This window comes from Eurypyga helias, unplaced genomic scaffold (genome assembly GCF_000690775.1).
Source record: "Eurypyga helias isolate BGI_N326 unplaced genomic scaffold, ASM69077v1 scaffold37143, whole genome shotgun sequence".
Lineage (NCBI taxonomy): Eukaryota > Metazoa > Chordata > Aves > Eurypygiformes > Eurypygidae > Eurypyga > Eurypyga helias.
This window is the reverse complement of record NW_010241224.1, coordinates 1-259: the sequence shown is the minus strand read 5'-3', so window position 1 is coordinate 259 and position 259 is coordinate 1. Positions and strand designations below refer to the sequence as shown.

The following is a 259-nucleotide window of genomic DNA, read 5'->3' as shown; positions in this document are numbered from 1 at the left end:
CGTGGCTTTGATCAGTGAGTCCAGCTCCTCGTCGCCGCGGATGGCCAGCTGCAAGTGGCGGGGAGTGATGCGCTTGACCTTCAGATCCTTGGACGCGTTGCCCGCCAGCTCCAGCACCTGCCGGGGAAAAACCGGAGACGTTGGGGAAGGCGCTCGGCATCCCGGAGGGAAAACGGTTGCGTTTCGGGGTGGGTTTCGGGAGGAAGGCCGACGGCGGCGCCTACCTCGGCGGTGAGGTACTCCAGGATGGCGGCGCTGT

At 66.0% G+C, this 259-nt stretch overlaps 1 protein-coding gene across 1 annotated transcript in view; it reads right to left on the bottom strand.

Annotated features, from left to right (window-relative positions):
• Positions 1-254, bottom strand: part of LOC104507424 (histone H2A.V-like) — a gene marked incomplete at its 5' end in the record, with an annotated part of 569 nt that extends 315 nt beyond the window's left edge. Inside the window, 2 exons of the mRNA XM_010148696.1 lie at positions 3-117; positions 225-254. Of these exons, the coding sequence (XP_010146998.1) occupies positions 3-117; positions 225-254 (145 nt within the window). The remainder of the gene's footprint in view (positions 1-2; positions 118-224) is intronic.
• Positions 255-259: the final 5 nt, after the last annotated feature.